Source organism: Python bivittatus, unplaced genomic scaffold, assembly GCF_059951505.1.
Source record: "Python bivittatus isolate LINGU-HERP-01145 unplaced genomic scaffold, Pbiv_v1 ctg000280_np1212, whole genome shotgun sequence".
Classification (NCBI taxonomy): domain Eukaryota; kingdom Metazoa; phylum Chordata; class Lepidosauria; order Squamata; family Pythonidae; genus Python; species Python bivittatus.
Window position 1 is genome coordinate 777,586 of NW_028277066.1, and position 21,059 is coordinate 798,644.

Consider the following 21,059-nt stretch of genomic DNA (forward strand, 5'->3'; position numbering starts at 1 on the left):
GTAGCTTTACAATAAAGTGGAATTAGCTTATCTGGTTGTGTTTCTTGTCTGGTCTACCTGCTAAGGCTGGCAGGTAGCAACAGGTTCTCTCAAACTATACTGTTTTAAAATTGAGGTGAGCAAAACATTTCTAGAAATGTGCTAGAAATTTTTGGATCTCCAACGGAAATTGGCAGGACCTTCATGGAAGTCAGTCCATTTCTGGTACATTAGAATGGCCTTTTTCTAAGGTCATGGGCTTTTTTGGGGGGGGGGCAGTAAAAAACATCAAGATTATGGTTGTGACCATGCAATTGAAGCCACGCACCCCTTTTAGTTGTATCACACCCCTTTATATGTGTCGTATATCTTTTTTTACCCAACTATTGGGTATTTACCCTATTTTAAAAAAGGGAGGGACAGGACATTGATCGTGCAATCACAGCCACCATCTTGACTTTTTTGACCGCCTCTGCAAGACGCCCTTGGGTGGGATCATCTCCACTTCTAAACATTTTTTGCACCCAATAGTTTAAAACACAGACCGACTTGCCAGAGAAACAACCTTGCCATTTTCATCTGTTTATTTTGCTTGTTAAGCCCTGACATTTGGGGTGATTCTCTTTTACTTCTGCTCAGCGGTTCTTCAGCAGCACGAATGCAGGAATGGTACTTTTTTCTTTTTAAAAAAGGAAGATGCATCAAAAGAAACCAAAAGGCGGGCAATCCACGCGTGTTCTGTAATTGACCTGCATTTTTCAATTAACACCTGGAAGGGAGGCGGCCGAGACAAGCTGGCTCTTCCTATTTACAACAAACTTTTTGCTCTAACCCCAATTGCAGGCAATCCTCATTATTCACAGGTTCCATATCTGCGAATTCACTTACTCGCTAAAATGGATTTGTAACCCCAAAATCAATACCCATGACGCTTTCACGGTTATTCGCAGACATGTGCAGAGCAGCAAAAGTTTTGAGTCACCGCTCTGAGCATCTCTGCCTTCTCTCAGCGATCTCACTGGTTAAAATGGCCACCAAAAGTAAGGTTTTTTAAATAAAACTTTAAAGGCTTAAAAATCCCCCCCAGGACTTTCTTTATTTGTAAGAAATATATATACATTAAATAAGGTGTTTTTAAACACAAACTCACATAAAACAAGATTATGTATTGATCAGTTGACGAAAATGCTGTGACTAGAGTCTCGTAGGAACCTAACCCTGTATTTCCTTAGGAGCAAACATTCAGTATTTACTAATTGCTTGGGGCAATTTTATACAGATAGTCCTCACTATCTGACCACAATAGGGACTAGAATTTAGGTGGCTAAGCGATTTGGTTGTTAAGCGAATCAGAGCTGAATTTATTACCTTTTTTTATGATGGCTGTTAAGTGAATCACCATGATTGTTAAGTGAATCACATGGTTGTTAAGCAAATCATGTGGTCATTAAGTGAATCCAGCTTCCCCAATGGACTTTTTTGCTGGAATTCACTTAACAATGTGATTCGCTTAACGACTGCAGTGATTCACTTAACAACCGTTGTAAAAAAGGTCACAAATCACGATCATATGATGGCGGGGTTCGTAAAGCTCTTTTCCCAAGGCCATCATAACTCCAGACTGTTGTTCAAGGAATGGTTGTTAAGTAAGAACGTACCTACAATGAATAACAAATCTGTCCTAGCAGGTGCCCAGTGCCTGTTAGACACTTAATCCTCATTAATATGTAACCTTCCTTTGCTGATGCTTAAACTAAACAACTCCGGGGTAGACGGTGAGAGAGAGGTTGCAGGGGGATAAAACTTGCCCAACAAAAGCAACCCCTTTGTGAACTGAATTCCGGAGAGCGTCTTTGCCACTAGGCTCACCATGGCAGACTGAGGAAGGGCCCCTGGAGATATAAATAATTAATGGGGACAATTTAAATAAATATGATACTGTTTGTTTCAGTCCTGGTACCTCCTTTAATGTCCTCCTGCTTCGGTATCCATCCTGCAAATTCTAAATTAGCTGGCAACACAGGAATTTCTGAAAACATGTATTGAACTAGATTCTCTATCTTCTCCAGAGGCAACAGAGAGTCCTCAGCATTAAACTGTCCAGCATTTCAGCTCCATCCACTCTCAGCCCCAGTGGAGACCTGGGGGAATTGTCCAGCCACCGGGAGGGGGTGCTCTCAGGGAGGGTGGGAGTTCCTGAACTGGGGGCCAGCCAGGTGGATACTGGAAAACCAATTCTTCTTCGGAAAGAGGACTAGAAGAAAAGAGAAACCCAACTTAGGAAAAAAATGTTTGCACAATACCACTCTTTTTTCACACTTTGAAGCACCACCCAAGCATGATGTCAACCACCCTTGAAACAACCCTGTGAGATAGAGCCCATAACATTAAACAAGGCCAAATTGGGTTTGGGTAGTTGTGTGGGTCAATCTGTTGCAGGAACCTGACCACTGTCTTAGCTTCTGGTGGGAACTAGACCATCAAGGAAGCCGTAACATGTTTACCTGTTTGGGCATAACACATAATTGTGCATACAAAAACTGTGCTCTCTTAACTCAGGTTCAGGGGTAAGTGGTGATGGGCCAACCCATCTGAGGCCAGCAAAGAAATCCAGAGCAGTCTTCTCTGCTGGGAAGAAGAATGTCCAACCCAGTGGAGAAGTGTAACCCAACCAGGAAGCAGCAGTGCGGCTGGGGCAGAAAAGGCCAGGGCAGTCAGGAGAGAACAAAATGGAAATTTGACTTCTGCCCAAATGTCCCTCAGTGGAACAAAGGAGCACAGGCAAGAGAACAGCAAGGCATGACGAGCTGATTTCCCCTTGGTGCTAGAAAGTAGTGCAGCTCAGCTAAAGGAGAACGTGGAGAATATGGCTGGTGGAGAAGCCATCTGTGGGCTAGAACATCTAGCTGTGGGCTAGAACACCTCAAGGGTTTTAAATCAAGAGAGAGATTGCCTGGGTTCACACAACCCATGAAACGCTAACCCCAGTTTGACAAAGCACAAGCCCTATGTTCATATCACTGTAAAAAATAAGCCCCTCGACAGCTTAATGTGATGTCCCATGTGCTAAGATGTCCCATGTGCTAAGATGATCACTGTGTTCCCCCAAGATGTTGAACCAGAAGTTCCTTAACCCTGTTTTGGCCTAGTTTGGAATCCTGTGCGACCCAGCCATCTTATCTTATAAACTTCCCCAACCTTACATGTTCCACGTTGGCTGAAGCTCTGATGCCCCACCCAGGATGACTCCCTGTTTTATCTACAACGTGGACTTAGAATGATTTTTCACTTTGGAGGCAAATAAAATAAATGTGATCAGCCTCCAAAGGATTTTGAGACTCTAATGCAGTGTTTCTCAACCTTGGCCACTTGAAGATGTGTGAACTTCAACTCCCAGAATTCCCTAGCCAGCATGGCTGGCTGGGGAATTCTGGGAGTTGAAGTCCACTCATCTTAAAGTTACCAAGGTTGGGAAACACTGCTCTAATGGTATACAAAGCATTTCAAATTCAAAATGTTTCAAGCTCAAAAAACTAACCTCCTTTCTTTTCTCTTTCTCTCTGTATTTATTTTATGATTAACTTTACCTTTATTTTATTTAAAAGATGTGTACGGCTGCCCATCTTAAAACACAACTCTGGGCTACTCCCAATATCCCAGCCTTCGATCTGTGCAAATCCGCAAGGCTGCTTACAGCAATCAGCAAATGCAAATTATGAAACGGAACAATATCAGCGTGCAATTAAAATCAAAGTCAAAAATTAAAATCAGTATCGTTAAGATACCTTTGACATTCTTGCCATTAGTGGGCCAGGGAAACTAAATCATATTTGATAGCATGGAAAAGACTGTCAGACAGACAAGCAAATAAACTGATAAGACACATCCAATCATCCAATAATTGCTTGTTGCATTTATTTATACAATCCAAGGCCTGAGTTAAAAATAAGGAACTGAATGTCTGTTTACTTTTGGCAACAGAACTATTCATTGGTCAACATTGGAAATTTCTTGAAAATTTAACAACTCATTTGTGGATTAAAAAAGCTTTCTCAGTTGCTTTGTTAGAAATATTACAGACTTAGAATAATGAACCTTCAGAAGCAAGAATTACACTTTTATCAACTTTGGGCAGATTCTATTCGTTGTGTTAATCACAACAGATGTACTCTTGTCAATTCTCACGATGTATGAAAATTATGAAGAACTTTTGTTCATGGTGCATTTTACTATTTATTGGGAGGGGCGCATATTTCCTGAAAACACCGTATGTTCTTTGTTTAGTTCTTTTTGTCTTTGGGTAAACTACTGTTCCATTAAAACACATGAATGAAAAAATAACATGTTTAAACAAGTAACAGCCTAGATCTGGTTTTTAGGCCAAACGTTGGGTTTGAGACAGCTGTTCTGATCTCACTGGAAGTGTCCTGGTATCTTCCGGTCTATTCCAGAAGCGCTTTGATGCCTCGAAACCCGCCTGGTGAGGCTGAAACAGCTGCTTCAAATTTGGAACAAAGCATTTTCAAAGTCAAAATGGAGCATTTTGAGTTTGAAACATTCTGCAAGCTGTTATAACCTACCTCTTTTAATGGCCTCCCCAATGCAGTATTTTAAAACCACAGAATGTTCCTCTTCTGGTGTCACAATTCCATTCCTCTGCAGCTCTCAGCTGATAAAGGCTTTACAAACTGGGTTTTATAAACTAGGGTTTATCCTGTGAACAGGGAAAAAATCAGCCTCTAAAGCCTTAGAAGCTGGGCTCACTCTTACGTAAAGCCAAAATAAAAAAAACCCTAAGTTATGACTAAGGATAACATGTGAACTTAGTTCTAGATGAAGCAGGTGAGCAGTTTAATTGGATATAAGACAGACAGCTTTTTATGTAAGGGGTTTTTCATTTTATTTAAGATGAGTTATGCATTTGGTGACATTTTGCAAGACATCCTTGGTGTAATGCTCTTATCTGCTCAAAGAATCATTCAGGTCTCGTATGATTCTGCGGAGTTTAAGCTCCTCATTTCGCCTCTTAAAATGCCTCCCCCCCACAACAAACAGACTGAAAATTTTAGCTCCACTCATTCTGAGGTGTTCTGGAGCTGCAAAAGGGGTCCTGTGGGTCACATGTGGCTTGAGGACCTTCTGCCAGGCAGAGGAAAAAAAAATGGGATGCAGAAATAAATGTACCCTTGTCCAAAGCAGTTTCCTCGGGTCCTGTTTAAAAAGTGCTAACCAGTTTTTGCAAGGGGCAAGCTGGACCAACACTGCCCTGGTTCTGCTCAGGATCCTGATCGCCATGTTTCTTCCCAGGCCAATTAGGCCTTAGATGACCTTGGAGAAGGCGGAGGAACGTTAAGGGAGGAGAAATGATAACACCGTAAGCAGAGAGGGTGAGAAAGAGACTCAAAGTAACCCCACCTTGCTTCTGTTGGGTATAAGATGGGTGGGAGAGAAATTCTAGCAGGCGATCAAGATCCTGTTATTGTACCCTCCAACAATATAGACGAGCTCCAGTACTTCTTGTGGTGTCTGTTTTTGGAGCTGGCCTACCTCAAAGGTCGCCAACTCCCCACTCCCTTTGGAGATGACAGAGAGCACATACCTGTCCCTCTGTGCTGCGCCCAGCCGCTTGGCATGCTTCTCCAGCCAGTCCTCAATGGAGCCCACAGGGAGCACCGTCCCATCCAGCTGCTGCTCTTTCATTCTCCTCTCCTCTGTTTGTGGGGGGGAAGGGGAGAAGGTAAAGGGTTCTGCTTCTCCTCTTTCTCCCATTCCATTTTATCACTGCCATCCTCTTGCCACAGACTGTTTCCTGCCTTGGCAATCCTGGTTTGCAATCCTGGTCTGTGGCAATGGCGGTCTGTTATAGAACCTGCCTCCCAGCTGCTCCCTTCCTGCACTTGGAGAATGAGAAGGACCCACCCTTTGCATCTTGGACCGGTTCAGAGTCCAGAATGGCATCTCAAAAGATCTGTCCTTCTGCCCTAGAGGGACTTGGACACAGTCACACTTAAACCATGAAGAAGGAGGCTGCTGTTTCACAGTGTTTTTGCTTCTTGGCACACTGAAGACCAAGAGAAGTTCAAGCCACAAGTCCTCTTGGTCTAGCACTACAGACAAATGATGTTTGAAGACACAGATCATGCAGAGCAATGCTACAGGAGCACAAAGCCGTGAAGACTTCAGAGCAGGAAGAACATTTATGGTGCAGAGAATCCATGGCCAGGCAGTCTCCTACTTGGGAGCCAAAGCTCTGATTTCTAATACTGAGCAGAGCATTGGCAAGATGACCGACCTGTCCTTCATCAGTGATAAAGCCTCTGTGATAAAGCCACCTGCCTTGCACACCAGCGGCTGGGCTTCTCTGAGTTCATAGCAATGCTTGAAATTCAAGCAGGGCAAGATAAACCAAGGAAGCTGGGAGACTTAAGAAGGAAAAAAAAGGAATGGAGGGTAAGGAAGCATATAAAGAGGGAAAGACCCAGACATAAGGAGGAAGAATCAGCAGGTGAGGCTGATAAAGATCTGTCGAGGGTGATCATGCTGCTAGGAACCCTGGGAGGTGTCGTTCCAAAACTTTGGAAGGCTCCAGGTTGAGGAAGGCTGGAAAAGATCAAGAACGGCTCGTCCACTAGCAGAGTGTTTCTCAACCTTGGCAGCTTGAAGATGTGTGGACTTCAACTCCCAGAATTCCCCAGCCAGCCATGCTGGCTGGGGAATTCTGGGAGTTGAAGTCCACGCATCTTCAAGCTGCCAAGGTTGAGAAACACTTTGCTAGCAGATGACCATCCAACCAGCTTGCTTCTTCTTTGTTAAATGACTTCCTTCCTGATCTGGTGGGTTTCTCCATAGCTCTCATAGATCTTTAAGGGATTTAGGTAGAAATGGGGAGATGTTAAGGGCATAATCCCCCTCCCCGCCCATTCCAAAATCCAATGAGGGTCATACCACCAAAGCCTGGCTGTTTTGCACCCAATTTTGCTGGCTATAAATGGGGCAGCAGGGACGGCAGAGTGCAAGGAACCCACCCCAAGCTTAGATTTCATCTAGGGGGACTCTAACGTGAACCCCGGAAAGGATGGTTTAGCCAACAAGCCATGGTTTAGTGCAATGGGTGAATCCAGCCTGTTTCTTTTCACATTTCAGAGGCACCGTTATGAACCGCTCGATCAAAGGCCCAACAGGCAACCCAACAGAGGCAGTCTAGAGGGGAAGGGTTCCATATGTCAGAAATGGGAGCGTGACTTCCTGCTCGAAAAGAGAATCCAAAGCAGATGAATTAACCTTCCACGGAGTGAAGTTCGGCTCGCCCTGCCCAGTCTGAATTTTCCCTCTATGCCACGCCACCTCCTTCCCTGCCTGCCAAAGCCTGCACCCCCCCCAGCCCCCATTCCAGCCACCCGTCCAAGCCAAATCTGGCCTGGATGTCAAGCCTTTGTGCAAAATGGTAAACATTTCCCGACAGGGTGTGAAATTAACCCCACCGTTCAAGCCGAGTGACGGATCGTGCTGGTTTGACAGTGGCAGCCAATTCGTCTTCTCGCCTGTTGAATAGTAATGAGGGTGAGGTGCCGGGCAAGCAGCTTGAGATAGCTAGCGTGGCAGAGCTCCGTGTGGCTTACAGGAGGACCCAGAAGCCAGACCGAGGCAAGGCTGAATTAGCCATCTAGTAAGGAAGGAACTCCATTCCCTTCTGGTCCTTGGATTACAACTCCCATGAGGCTTCTCCGCTGGCTAGGGAGGATGGGAGTTGGAATCTGACCACCCTTTGCCCATCTGGACTTTGAGTGCTTGGTGTGAGATGGGTGGCTCAGTGTGAGATGGATGGCTCATTCATTACTTAATTCATTCCGGGATCTAGCAGCCACGGAGTGGGAGATCCAAAGGGGGCTGTTGATTTATTGCTCAACATGTATTTCGTTCAAATATTCTGTGGTTGTAATCCAGGTTGGTTTACATGTAAAAGAAATCAAAAAGAAGAATTAACCCCAGACACAAAGCAATGTAAAAGCAAAAGGACAGTGAGCTTTAAAGAAAAGCCAGAAAGTAAAACGAGGCAGGGTTATCTGATAGCCAAAGGACATCAGAGACGGGTTACAAAAATCTGGATGGTCGCAAAAGGGCAGGAGAAAGTGAGTTTGTGTCTCCTTGCTGCCATCTAGCGGTCATTCGCATTTTTGCAGCCCACATCCAATAGCTTTAATCAGGGAAGATGCCAGGTGGGCCTCCCCGGGAAAAGCATTACAATCTGGGGCCACAACACAATAGGATTCCTGAGGTATACCCCACAAATTGAGAGCTGGTGTCTTGTCTTCACATCTCACCATTTTGAAATGGGGCAGCTGATACTTTCAGCAGGAGGAAGGGGTGGGATTCAATTTAGCCTAACTTTAGGAGCTAGGTCAAAAGTTGACTCCAGGGACGGGGAACTTCCCAAGGATAAGGGTCCATGACTGGTCCCCAACCAACTAGAGACCTGCATTTAGTGAAAGGATTTGAAGTCATAAAAAGGGGCAGGGCCAATTTGAGGGTTTCCCTTCCAGATTTTCGAGGCAGGGCCTCCTGCTCCCATTTCTACTTTATTTACAAGGGGGAAGCACAACCATTGTGCTTCTGGAAGTCAGCTGTTTTGCAACTACATTTCCTTGGGGCAATATCTGGCACACAGATAGCTCAACATGGACTCTTTCTTTTTAAAATGAAACTTAACCTGTGGTCCTTGAGATAGATTGGACTACAACTTCTAGGATACCCAATGAGCATCCCCTTATGCTTTCCCCCCTGCCCCACCACTGAGCTGATAGCTGTTGGGCTAGAGGCAAATTAGCATTAAGACAAGGGCACTGGAGAAGCAATTTGAGCAGGCTGCACCTTCTCACTGCTTCCTGGATTTTGAAAGGCAACCTAGTGGGATGCTAAATCAGTAGAGACACAGCCAAGGGAGATTTTCATCACTGGGCAATTGACATGCCTGTCTGCCTTCTTCTGGCACATTTGGGATTCAAACATCTTCTTCTCCCCAGCTAACTCTCAATGGCCATCCTGCTCCACACCCCAGGAAGCCCCAATTTCAGCCTTATTTCCACTTCTTCAACGTGGAGGTGTTAATAAAGTGAACTCATCTCCTGGTGACCACAGAGACAAAGCCATGGAGTTTTCTCAGCAGCAATACGGACATGTTAGCCACTGCCTCCTGGGCTATCTTTTCCATTTTTTGGCTAACCAACACCACTGGAATGTTCAGGTTGTCTTCCATCCAAGGACGAACTAAGCCTGAACATCTTGAACTTCTGAGGACAACCAAAGTTGGTTAGGTATTTTTATATAAAACCGAAGAACGGCCAAAGGTGGCTTTTCCCCGTTTAGGACTGATTAAAGGAAATCTTTGGCATTTGATGTATCTTTCGGCTGAGGATATTGGTCAAGTCTTTAGACGGTTTTAAAACAGGGATGGGACAAATGGATAGAGAATCAAGTTATCAGTGGCTGGTAGTCTTGAGGATTGCTTACTACTCTGGGATCAATGCAAAATAGGTGTTAAATATTATCTAGGGAACAATACTGGTAGGTGTCAGCTTTTGGTCTTTGTAGCTTACGTAAGTAAATAACTAAGGCAGTGTTTCTCAACCTTGGCCATTTGAAGATGTGTGGACTTCAACTCCCAGAATTCCCCAGCCAGCCATGGGGTGTTGAAGCCCACACATCTTCAAGTGGCCAAGGTTGAGAAATACTGAAACAAGGTGTCTATCTTTCAACGTTTCCTGAATGCATCTGGTTGGCCACTGGGTGACCCAAGATGCTGGACTAAATGAGTCTTTTGCCCAACTCAGTCCACAACTCCTATGTTCTTATATTCTTTGAGGTTTCCTGGGTTGCTAGATCTCACCCCACAACCTGTGGGTGCAGCTTCTCTTGCTCAGATCTCCCTATAAGGCAGCCTCAAAGACTCAACTCAGACTCTTCAGGCTGCGGCATGCGTCGGTCAGTGCTGGACGCCATGGCCACCCCCCGGAATCTAAGCTGAAGGCTTGTTCAGTGATGAAATCCCTCCAATTAAACATTCAGACAATTTGCAAGATGCAGCAGGAAAAGAAGGATGAGGGAGATCTTGCTTCTCTCCCCTGGAAGAGGTCTCCCTTTGCTTTCTTCCAGCTTGGTGACGGGCACCAATAATCAAGGGCCTCGTACTTGGTGAACCAACAAGATGGAAGCTGAAAACTGATGTCCAGATTTCTCTTTCTCTCCAAGTAGCTCAGGAAAAAGGTTGTGTGGGTGTGCACAGGCATGTACATATTTTACTTGGTGCGCCAATCACACCAGTGCATTTAACTGCTGTGTTGGACTAAGTGAATTCTACTCAAAAGTAAAGCTCTTCCCCTTCTCCTCCTCTACATAGTCTACCAGATAGTTGTTGTTACCATTCCCAGTGGCTTCCATCAGTCAAGTGGGGACTTGAACCTAGATACCCCAATCCAACCAGAGTTTCCTCCTGCTGCGTGGCTTTAACTCCCAGAATTCCCTGCCACCATGGCCACTGCTGAGAATTCTGGGAATTGAATAGCTCAAGTTAGGCATCACTATGCCTCCCTAGCTCGATTCTTTGCACTTCCGTGAGTAGCCCACACAAGTTTCTGCAAAGGAGGGGGAGAGAGGCAAGAGGCAAACCCAGTATTGTGATACACAGTCCATCCCTTATGTACTTATAAGGCCCATTTTCTTGTTACAGCATCACTGTGGTTAGGAACGGACGCTTATGTTACAGCAGCCTTCTCCAACCTAGTGTCCTCCAGCTGTTCTGGTCTACACCTCCCATCCCTCCGTAATCCACTAGAAGTCTTGCACATCCTAACTCGTCTACTGGCTGTACATAATGGGAGTTGTAGTCTAAGGCCTTCCAGAAGACAGTACGTCAAACCTAAAGGCAACCCTGGGAGGAAATTGTATTCAGGGACTTCTGGAAATGCAAAATGTTGCCTTTTCTTTGTGTAAAATCAAATGGTGGGAAGGGGGCACAGGAAAAGGAATGGCTGTGGGGCTGCAGCTTCATGGTGAAGATTAACCTTTTTCTCCATGTTTCTCTTTAAAAAATGCTATATTCTTCAGGGTGGGGTGGGGATTAGGGAAGGATACAGACAATGTCTGTTTTAATGACTGCCACTGTTTTATTGATTTCTTTTCTAGCAACGTCTCTATGTTCCCCAGTGACACAGTCCTCTGGGCGGCCTACAACCCAGAGCCATAAAAATTAAAATGCAACCATCAATCAGAAAAAAAAATAATCATGCAGCATATAAATTGCAGCAGCAGGCAGTAAACTCAAGCCATCAAAGCCACCTTCCTCGCCCCAGAGCACATAAAAGAGATGGGAAACAAAGGAGGAGGAGGAGGAAGTTTAGATGCTTAAAAACTAGAAGAGGCTTTAAGAGTACAGACAAACAAAAGGTCAATCCAGATTAAAACCACTAGGGAAGAAGGATTTCTCCCTGATCTAAAGCAGACTCCTTCCCAATTCTCCACGTATTTCTAATATTAAGGGTAGTTCATTCTCAATATATTTTAACAAGCCATTTAAAATTTAAACATTTAAGTCTGGTTCTGAATCAGCCCACTGTGGGAGGGTGGGGAGGTTAACACTCCACTGAAATGTAAAGTAAGCCAGTGTTTTTTAAACTTGGCAACTTTAAGATGTGTGGACTTCAATTCCCAGAATTCCCCAGCTAGCATGGCTGGCTGGGGAATTCTGGGAGTTGAAGTCCACACATCTTAAAGTTGCCAAGTTTAAAAAACACTGACGTAAACAAACAATCCAGATTTCTACACATGCTAAGCCGCAAAAAACTAACCAAGTTTAACACTAATTAAACTCAACACGTTGCCCAGATCGGTTTTTGGCCGACCTTGTGAAATGAATTGGGTGACCCCCAACTCATTTGGGAAGGAGCAATTAAAGTCTCGGGCTGGGGGTGGGAAGACAGAGCTTCCTTGCTCAGCCCTGAAATCCACAGGATGACTTTGGCCCTTCTCTCCATTTAATGCCCCTCACAGGGTTGTTGGGAGTATAGAGCGGAGAGAGGGACGTACACCCTGTTGTGTCCCTCGAGAAAAGGCAGGGCATACTTCATCTAACTCACCCAATAGCAATTTTTGCTTCTGATTATCCCCCAGGAAGGTAGAGTCAAGAGCATCTCCCTGAAGCTGTATCCTCAAAACAGGTCGGACACACAAAGTGTTATCGTAGGCACGGCGTTACTTTTCCTCTTGAGGTATGTGAGAATGAGGGCAAGCATTACGGTCACACTTTGCGCTGCTCGGGTGGGGCGGGTGGGAAATACGATCGAGAGCAACTGGATGAGTTCCAGATTTCTGGGGAAGAAAAGTTGGGCAACTCCTGCTTTTCAAACCACCACCACAGTGCTGATTCACATCCTCCTCAGAGATCTGAAAGAAGGAAGCTGTGTGCAGGGGATCCAGAAAGAAATTTTTGTATGGGGCCTTTGAGCATTATACCTAATGCTCAAAAATTCTGGGCCTCTGAACTTCTTAACTCAAACAGAATGTCTTATGCTCTTGGCTCCGGATGTGGATCTTGGGGGGAAGGCAGTTAAACAAGCAAACAAAGGTATGAGCCCCGATCTCAGAAAGGTTTGGCAGCAACGTTAGAGACTGTCCCCTGCACAGAGTTTGGCAAAGGCAAAGGTAAAAGAGAAGATATTCTTGTTGCTTCTGCCTACTGCAACAGGAATGAAAGAACCCTGCTCCTTTGGGAAAATTCTTTGCCCTGGCTGGGACTGCAAATAAACTAGGATAAGGAATTTGTGGAGCCCCAATTAATTGGATGGATTAAAGACTACCCTTTGAAGGTAGATTGAAGGCTACCCTTCAAGGCAAGAAGATCATATCCCCAACCTGGTGCCTTCCAGATGATCATCACTGTAATTTAAATTTATATGCTGCCAAACATTACAGGGGCTGTAATGGTCTGTTGGAATGACCTTGGGAGACAGGAGGAAGAGCCGCAGACTAAGCAATGGTCAGATAAGCAACATCTTAGCCCACAGAAGGAATGGGGGTGTGGCAAACGTCTCAGAATGGACCTCTCTAGTTTCTTGGACGGTAAAGGCGAGGGGGGAGAGATGTACTTTCAGACCTGCAAGATTCTGTTAATGTAACCTTACAATAAAGATAGACATTGTACTCCTGGGTGTGCGTTTTGTCTGGATTACCTTGATGGGCTAACAGAGGCTCACCATACATAAATTACAATAAAACCTTCAGTGTAAGAAAAAAAAAAGAGCATCAATAGAATAAAATGTCCATGGTAGGAGAAATTAAGCCAGGGCCCCGGAATGTAAAAGCCATCAGTGACTGCAGGGGGCTGAGAATTCTCAACATTTTGATCCCAACATGATTGGGGAGGTTAAGTTGGTGAGGAAGGCTTTCACCTTCCTGGCCATCAGTGAGCAGCGAGGTATATAAGAAGAAGACTCAAATGGTTATTGGGGAATAACACTGGCTGGGATCTTCCAGGTCTCTGCAACTGCTTCTCGCTTCAGCCTCTCTTACCTTGCACCTGCATGTTCAGCTTCTCGAGATCTGCCCCCGTCATATGAGAAAACCTGCAATTGGAGCCAAAATCACAGTGGCCTGCAAGGAGATCAAGGGAAGCATTAAGAGATTGCAACCAGCGAGTCACAGCTAACTGATGAGTCACAGTCCTTCCTCAAGGGGGCACCACAGCCTTAATCATTAAAAAAAATGCTTTTAATGCAGATTCGGGGATTACTGGGAGAGTCGGAAAAAGCAAGCCGTTATTTTAAAGAAGCCAGGATGGATGGATTCTCACTACCTTGGGGGAAAGCCAGCTGCTCTCAAACAAACAAAATTCTACGGTTAACATGAAGTTAGCTTGTTCTGCATACCTGTTTGTAGAAATTTCCGACAGGGTTTCTTAGTCTGTTCCTCCTGTAAGATGGTCGCAGCATCTGTGTAAAAAAAAAAAAAATCACAAAGGGGGGGGAGGAGGAGGAGGAGGAGGAGGAGGAGGAGGAGGAGGAGGAACATATAAAAAAAAAAGTAAAGACAACAGTTGTGACTCTACAAATAAAGTCCTGATCCTTTTTCTGAGTGTATAATCAGATGGGGCTTCGGTCACAGCTGTCACCGTGACTGTTTGGACCATCAAATAAATAAATATCTGGATGTGTCCATCTGCAGGGCAGAACATGGTTAATACCAGCAGTTTGTACCAGAATCCTTCTTGAATTCCCAGCTAATGTAAAAAATGGTCTAAAAAGAGAGGTAGGGTTATACCAGAAAGGTCCAGAATAGTATGAAGAGTAATGCTCTGGACACACATCAAAGTATGTGTGTGTCTGTGTGTGAAAACAAGCTCTTAAAAATCCCATCTAGGCTATGAATGAGCAATCAACAGCATCAAAATGCAACAGAAATAATAAGGACAGGTGAGACTTCTATGGATTATATTTAGACTTCCTAATACTCTATTGGCTTTCACTTGCTTCAACAATGAAGCCATGGATTTAGATCCCCACAAAAGCTTCTGCTATTCCAAACATTGCTAGTTTTCTGGATGCTTTGAGACTCTTGATTATCCTCTAGAAATCATTTTTTAAAAGTAAGCAGGCAAGGGCTTAACCACATCCCTGGAGAGCAGAGGTATGGAACTTCCTTGTGGTTTGAAGGGCACGTGTCCTCAGCCACATGTCCTCCAAGCACGTGAGGGCTAACCAATGAAGCTTGGCAGGAGCTAAACCCAAACTCCATTTGATTTCATGCAGCCTGAATTAAAACTAATTACGTACTGTCAATATGATTCATTCCTTTTAGGTTCAACCATTTCCACTGCTGTCACGTTGAAAACCGCAGTTAGGTGGCCACTTTTGTGCACCCTGGGTGCAGGAGAAGGATCACCACGGCCTACCCCTCTCCCTGCCCCATCGGCAAAGGTTGCTGAACCAGCTGGCCACGTGGATAGACACAGCAGAGGAAATTCGGGAACACACAATAGCTCTCCCTGAATTCCTGCAACTCCCCCGTTTTCCTGAAGCTTGTTTCTTACCTCGAAAGAGATCGTACCAGACTTTCTTGGCTCTTAAATGCTGCACCCCATTCAAGTGTTTTTTCCTGTTGTGAAGATTGTCCTGGAAAGTGCGGTCACAGTAGTCACAGAAATACCGCTTCCCCATTTCGAATCTGCCAAAGAAAATGTGCCTTTGGGACAGGGTTTCTCAACCTCGGCAACTTTAAGAGGTGTGGACTTCAACTCCCAGAATTCCCCAGCCAGCATGCTGGCTGGGGAATTCTGGGAGTTGAAGTCCACACCTCTTAAAGTTGCCGAGGTTGAAAAACACCGCTTTGGAAGATCAGATGCGGCTTATCAATCACATTTGAACATGACAAGAGATCTGTAACATTCCCACCATAACTTTAGTTCTTACCAAGCTAACACTATGCTCATTGGGTAGAGGAGCACAGAGATCATCTTGGAGGAAATATGTGGCAGCTGTTAATACAGCATGAGTTTAGCCCATGAAAATCCAAGATTGCCCCACCTTGATTCTCTTTGGTGGAAGAGGGAGGGAAGGGGAAACACTGTCGGCCTTTCAAGATTCTGTTATTACAGCCTAAACCGATAAAGTAAAGCAGTATTTCTTGTAGGGTCTGTTCCTGACCTGGCCTACCTCAAAGGGCTGACACTATGGGTCAAAACATTTTCTACCTGCTTAGCCGAGAACAACAGGAATGTAGAAAGCTGAACGCAGCCAAAGCGTAAGATGGCAATTGCTCAACAGAAAGAAGGGCAGAAGTCAACATTTAATGTTTTCTCTCTTTTTTTCACTTCTTTTTTCTTATTTCCCATCTTTTTCTTTTCATTTTTATACTTTTATTGTACTGTAAAATTCTGATTAAAAATATTAAGAAAAAACAAAACACACAATCAACTTTGGTTGCTCTTGCCAGGATGTGCCTACTCATGGTTAACCGAAGCAAGAATTTACTCCCCTAACCTTGGAAATCATTAACTAACCACAAGGGTGACTGTGCCCAATTTGGCTTGGACGTAACTGGCAAGTTCAGAATTCAACACGTAGAAACCTTGCTCCTCATCGACAGCGGTGGCCACGAGAAGAGTTTTTCCTAACCACCTACAGCTGCTGAAAATTGAATCTGGATCTTCTTGCAGCCAGAAGTCACAGCTCCCCTCAGGATGACATTTCAACACCTATTCTTGTGAAGGAGGCCCCATTTGGCTTCCATTAACATTTATGTGTAGGTGAGCCAGATGCGAAAGATAATACGAGTCTAAGGCTTGTCATAACTGCAATAGATAATATTGATGTTTTATATTATTGTATTATTATTATTATTGGAATTTATTGTATATATCATAGCAGCCTACACTCCAGTTGGATTGAGGCAGGGTATGTTTTTCATGAATAAATAAATAAAACAGGTGTTTTGGCCCAGGACAGACGGTAGGTCCAGCCCCTGGCAGGTGACACCCATTTAATAAATGCACCAAAATGGGACTTCTAGCAAGGGATAGATGTCAGCAATCTCACTCCTGACATCACTTGTGACTGGGAACAGAGAAGGATCCTGCTGGATCCAGGACCAGAGAGATCCCCAAAGGCTGGGTTTCCATAATGTAGGTCAGGGTTCCTCAACCTTGGCGACTTGAAGAGGTGTGGACTTCAACTCCCAGAATTCCCCAGCCATCTGGGGAATTCTGGGAGTTGAAGTCCACACCTCTTCAAGTCGCCAAGATTGAGGAACCCTGATGTAGGTGACTCAGTTACTGAACAAACCGCTGCTACTGTGAAATTAGGGGATGGCAAGGCTATGGGGAGACGCTTCTCGGCTGCAGCCTCCATTTTGTGGAACATCATCTCCAGGAGCTTTGGCTTGTCCTGATCCTGGCCGTTGGTTACAATGGAGTTCTTCCAGAGGGCTGTTAATAAATTCATTAATATAGCGCCATCGAAACGTTCACAGGGTTTGGGATCTCGCTTTGGTTTGAACGAATGGTTTTTTTTAAAAAAATGGTTTTACTGTTTTGGTTTACACCAGTGTTTCTCAACCCTGGCAGCTTGAAGACTCATGGACTTCAACCCCCAGAACTCCCCAGCCAGCAGGCTGACTAGGGGATTCTGGGAGTGGAAGTCCACACATCTTAAAGTTGCTGAGGCTGAGAAACACTGGTTTACGCTGTGGCCGGTTGTGGGTGTTTTAAAGCAGTGTTTCTCAACCTTGGGAACTTGAAGTTGTGTGGACTTTAACTCCCAGAATCCCCCAGCCAGCCTTGCTGGGGAAATACCGAGATTTAGAGATTCAGCCTTTATTTTCTGCCTTCTCGAGTCATCCGGATCGTCGCAGCCCAGCTCTCGCAGCTCTAGGTCGGTGGTGTGGGGCGCCTGGAACCGGACGGCCAGAGAAGGTCAAGCACTACTGGACGGGGCCAGCTGCGGATGATAGGAACTGTGGTACCTGCCCCCCCACCACTCCAGGGGCCTGGGCCGACAAGGGCGGTCTTTGAACCAAAGCTCACCTCCTCGAAGCGCGCTGACACTCTACAACCCAGATTCCTCCATCCACACGGTTCCGAATTGAACACCGGTTTTTAAAGGCCGCTCGAGGTCAATCATCCCAAATGAGACTACCACTCCCAGAGGCCTCCGCGGTCGGGAGTTCACGCGGAGGAATGGTGAGGCATCCTGGGAAACAGAGTTCGGCTTCCGTAAGAAAGCGCGCGCTTCCTGCGGGTACCGGACTTCAAAGCCCAAGATTCAGCGCGGCGCAGGCCTTCCTGCCCAGGATGTCCCGGTGGACGCCGCGGGCGTCTTGATTCCGAAGGCAGGAGTGCGCCTGCGCGGCACCCTCAGGCGGTCGAAGATGGCGTTCGCTCAAAAGCTGTACCGGTTGGTCTTTCGTCGCACCTCCACGTTAGTGTTCACGGTCGTGGTGGGCGCGGTGATTTTCGAGCGGGGCTTCGACCAGATCACAGATAATATTTTCTACCGACTGAACGAGGGGGTAAGTCAGCCTGGATGGGCGCGCAGGCCCTAGCCGGGGGCTTGCGTGAAAGGCGGGCGGAGTTGGTTGAAGGTCAGGCGGGGCCGGCGCCCACTTGAGCTCGCGGCTTCGGCCCGTCGCGCTGCTTCTCCAGCAGCTCGGTTCTGCTTCCAGGCGCAGGCCAGTCTTTTCGGAGAGTGGGCGCTGCCCTGCGGCCTGGCCTTCTGGGCTGGCGAGCCGAGCGCTTGCGGCTCCTGGTCGCTGCGGCCGCAGCTAACAGCCCCAGCGAGGCTGGGTGTCGTAGGATGGAGCAGCACGCGGGGATCGCGGGCAGTTTTCTGAGGGTTTGCCGCGTTAGTGCTTTCTCCTTTGGTCTTTATCCAGTAAGGCAGAACGAAGGAAAATGATAAATAGCGAAAGAAGAAAGCACATCAAGCAACAAAATGTGTGTGTGTGTAGTCTCTGTCTATACACATACACCCCATATATATGCGCATGTATATGTAGATAGATAGAATATATACGTGTGTGTGTGTGTGTGTACACAAGTCCCTGCAGTTTTCTTGGCAAGATTTTCAGAAGTGGTTTGCCATTGCCTCTTTCCCAGGGCTGAGAAGGAGTGACTGGACCAAGCCCCCCCCCGCCCCCCCGGCTTCGTGCCCAAGGCAGGACTAGAACTCACAGCCTCTCAGTTTCTAGCCTGGTGCCTTTAACTGCTACACCAATCTGGCTCTCATATATATGCATAAACACAGGTATACACACACATACATGCATAGCAATATGGTGTGTGTGTATATATAAATATGTATGTATGTATACACACACACATGGAATATATGCACACACATTATCTTCTTACCCTTGAAGGCACTTTCCTCTTTTATGAACCTAAGTACTTTGGGGGAGGCAGAGAGTGTGAGGTATGTAATATGCTAGTGAATTCCATTCTGCATCCTGAATGGCTGCAGTTGGGTGAGTGATTGATTGATTGATTGATTGAATGTATATACTGCCCATCTCCCCCAGAGGGCAACTGATGATATTCTGTTTAGTCACAAGCAGGCATCCCCAAGTGTCATCCATGTCTTACTTCACGCTTGTGTGTCTCTTGCTCTGCAGAAACTATGGAAAGACATCAAGCACAAATATGAGCTGAAGGAGGAGTGAGGCACAGCAGCCCTGGATTCCTGTCGGACCCTCGGCTGTCTTCGCTAATAGCCCTTTTATTTGTCGCCAGCTGTTAAACCAGCAAATGTTCATCCTTGTATGATAGCCAGAGGACACTATTCCAAGTGATGAAGAGATTTGCATGACTTTTTTTTTTTTTTTTGCTGAAAAGCAACTTAATAAAATGCACTCTTAAGACAAGTATATTGTATACGGGTCCGTTACTTGGAAGTTGCAGAATATTCTGGTGCCTGGTTGGCAAATGCTGTTGGTTATTTCAGTCCAGTAATCGAGCATAGAAGTTGTAGTGCAATAAACAGCAAATGCCACAAAACTGATCATACGCTTGCTTCCGGCAGGAGGGCTTCTGGATGGAATGCCAGCTAGACATAACAGACTCCGGCATAACAATTCTCATATCTGATTTTGATCTTCCTATTTCAAGTGTCACTTGATGGTACTTCTATATTAAACATTCACAGTAGTTTTTGGGCTGTCTGCCTCACCTCTTGCCCAAGATTGTTTTGATTGATGCTGACTGTTCTATTTCTTTAATACTTAACTTTCCCCATGTGTGCATGCGTGCGCGCGCACACACTGTTTTGGAGGGGTGATATTTAAGAATTGTGAACATTCTCAATAGGGAACGGGGGTAGGGCATATAACACTGTGCCTTGATGCTAATATGCTGCAATTAATTTTGTGTTAGTTTGGGTGGAAGATTAGGAAAGATCTGCCCTATGTGTTAGTAAGAACCCTAAACCAGTAAATCACATTAGACAACTTTTGAGGAGTTGAGAATCACAGCTTGGGCCTCTGGGTCTTCTGTTAGGTTGCAGGAAAATGTTCACTGAAGCTAAGATATCAGCAGAAAGAGAGTGAATTTGACTTCCTTGTTTGAGAGAATGGAAACAGTCCTTATCTAACCCTATCTATCTCTTAATCACAATTTTGGCACTGCAATGTTGAGGTGGGAATTTCAGTTTGCAGGTTGACCCACCCTGCCTTAAGTGAACACGAAGTATTCTTCCCCAGTTGTGAAATACACTCTGATGCACAGAGCGTAAAACTAGAATTTGAGCCGTAATCTAATTCAATGACTCCCCAAGGATGATCACGAGGGGCTTAAAGCAAGAGAGTGAGCGTTCAAATTGAAAATCACTAGCAATCTATCTGGGGTTTCTCTTGTAACTTTGTTTTGGTTTTCTGGAACAAAGTCAGACTTTTATACGGTTTATTCAACCCAGTATTCTAGGCTTACATGAAACACTGAACCATAAACTAACCACACAGGCTGGGTTTGCAGGGTCTAACATGTAATTGCTGATTTATGCTGGAGGAGATGATAGGTTTAAATAAAGCCTGAAAATGGTTTGGATGGACATCCGTGTGCAGCTCCTAGCATGTTCTTCAAAATCCACGTGCAGCCCTCCACCCAAGAAAGGTTGCAGGGTCTCTTCAAAGTCCAGGAGTCATCTATATCTAAACACAACACGGCAGAGGACAAACACTGGAACTGCCTTCTCAAAGACTGGGTTCACACAATCAAACCAGAGAAGCCACATAATGCTTAGCACAGGGGTACAACCCTGAACATCCAGGCTATGGCCCTGGTAGCCCTCTTGAAATGATGAACAAACTGAAATGTTTACTGGGACACCAGGGAAAAGAGATTAAATGCATGACTGAAGAACAACTGTAATAGCAAGGCTAACTGAATTCAAATGTACAGAAAATCAGATTGAGTTCAAATTTCTGACCTGGTCCAGCTGGCTGCCAGACCACTCAAATGAGGAAAAACTTGCTCAGCCCTGGCTTTGTAAGTTGTGCAAATCAGATGAACGGTGTTACCTATGGAGGGTGCTCAGGGCTCCCCCTCT

The 21,059-nt window shown here is 45.4% G+C and overlaps 2 protein-coding genes across 2 annotated transcripts; one reads left to right on the top strand and one right to left on the bottom strand.

Annotated features, from left to right (window-relative positions):
• Positions 1 to 1,729: 1,729 nt before the first annotated feature.
• Positions 1,730 to 17,699, bottom strand: ZMAT5 (zinc finger matrin-type 5). The gene is made up of 6 exons (XM_007434788.4): positions 17,546 to 17,699; positions 15,056 to 15,189; positions 13,896 to 13,958; positions 13,540 to 13,620; positions 5,579 to 5,690; positions 1,730 to 2,233 (listed from the first exon to the last, which is right to left on the bottom strand). The coding sequence occupies exons 2-6, from the start codon at positions 15,180 to 15,182 to the stop codon at positions 2,104 to 2,106; spliced, it is 513 nt and encodes a 170-aa protein (XP_007434850.1). The 5' UTR covers positions 15,183 to 15,189; positions 17,546 to 17,699; the 3' UTR covers positions 1,730 to 2,103.
• Positions 17,700 to 17,848: 149 nt separating this feature from the next.
• On the top strand, positions 17,849 to 19,342 carry UQCR10 (ubiquinol-cytochrome c reductase, complex III subunit X). The gene is made up of 2 exons (XM_007434789.4): positions 17,849 to 18,030; positions 19,132 to 19,342. Exons 1-2 carry the CDS (start codon positions 17,890 to 17,892, stop codon positions 19,177 to 19,179), a joined length of 189 nt encoding a protein of 62 aa, XP_007434851.1. The 5' UTR covers positions 17,849 to 17,889; the 3' UTR covers positions 19,180 to 19,342.
• Positions 19,343 to 21,059: the final 1,717 nt, after the last annotated feature.

Excerpts from the sequence above, each read along its gene's own strand:
- ZMAT5 (XM_007434788.4), bottom strand. The coding sequence starts at position 15,182 with ATGGGGAAGCGGTATTTCTGTGACTACTGTGACCGCACTTTCCAGGAC. Across the intron at positions 13,621-13,895 it reads TCGGAAATTTCTACAAACAG|GCCACTGTGATTTTGGCTCC; the intron begins GTATGCAGAACA and ends ATCTCCTTGCAG. Across the intron at positions 5,691-13,539 it reads GCTGAACATGCAGGTGCAAG|AGGAGAGGAGAATGAAAGAG; the intron begins GTAAGAGAGGCT and ends CCCCACAAACAG.
- UQCR10 (XM_007434789.4), top strand. The coding sequence starts at position 17,890 with ATGGCGTTCGCTCAAAAGCTGTACCGGTTGGTCTTTCGTCGCACCTCC. Across the intron at positions 18,031-19,131 it reads TCTACCGACTGAACGAGGGG|AAACTATGGAAAGACATCAA; the intron begins GTAAGTCAGCCT and ends CTTGCTCTGCAG.